This window comes from Saprolegnia diclina, assembly GCF_000281045.1.
Source record: "Saprolegnia diclina VS20 unplaced genomic scaffold supercont1.181, whole genome shotgun sequence".
Taxonomy (NCBI): domain Eukaryota; phylum Oomycota; class Saprolegniomycetes; order Saprolegniales; family Saprolegniaceae; genus Saprolegnia; species Saprolegnia diclina.
The window spans coordinates 1-697 of NW_008246248.1; the positions used below are offsets into that span (position 1 = coordinate 1).

The 697-nt window shown below is 54.9% G+C and overlaps 1 protein-coding gene across 1 annotated transcript; it reads left to right on the forward strand.

Moving 5' to 3' along the window:
- The first annotated feature begins 150 nt into the window (after positions 1 to 150).
- Positions 151 to 588, forward strand: SDRG_17029 (hypothetical protein). The gene has a single exon (XM_008623262.1). The coding sequence runs from the start codon at positions 184 to 186 to the stop codon at positions 550 to 552; it is 369 nt and encodes a 122-aa protein (XP_008621484.1). The 5' UTR covers positions 151 to 183; the 3' UTR covers positions 553 to 588.
- The last annotated feature ends 109 nt before the right edge of the window (positions 589 to 697 follow it).

Consider the following 697-nt stretch of genomic DNA (forward strand, 5'->3'; position numbering starts at 1 on the left):
AAGTTGATATATTGTAATACATAACCGTTCTAGTGGATTGGCAACAATAGCGATCCCAAATATCCAGAGAGAACGCTTCGAACGGAAGGTGTAGAGGTGGTCCAATCGCCGCAACGATCGGACTTGAAGCCACAATTCAAGCGGGTCCGTGCCCCACGCACCCGCTGCGTACACTCACCGCGAATGCCGGTCGCGCACCGCCGCCTCGACGAGGACAATCATGTCCGAGCCATCACGCTGCTATGGCTCTTTATCGTGCTCCTCGCTTGCGCCTTGGTGGCCAAAGCCGTCATTGTCTGCCTCTACGCAACATCGCCCAACAAACTTGCGAACAAGCCCCGCGCCAAGACCGCCGTGTACATTGACCCGGCGACGCTCCAGAGCATCGTGTATATCGTGGCCTTGTCGCCGGTGCACGAACGATGCAGCGACGACGACGCAGCGTTTAGCACCACGGGACGCATTTCCAACTTTGGCGACGGCCCCATGGACGACGCCAGCGTTGAATGGAGCATCACCAACCCGTTGAGTGGACCACACAGTCGCGTGTAAATGTTCGTGTACGATAAATGAATAGTTGTTTGTGTGAAAAGATGGTTTTTGGCAAGGAAGACGATCCCAAAGTCGTCTGCGCATTTGGTTGCATCAGCGTGGCCGACGACACCATGTAGACGGTGGCATTTGTCTTTTGCACTCT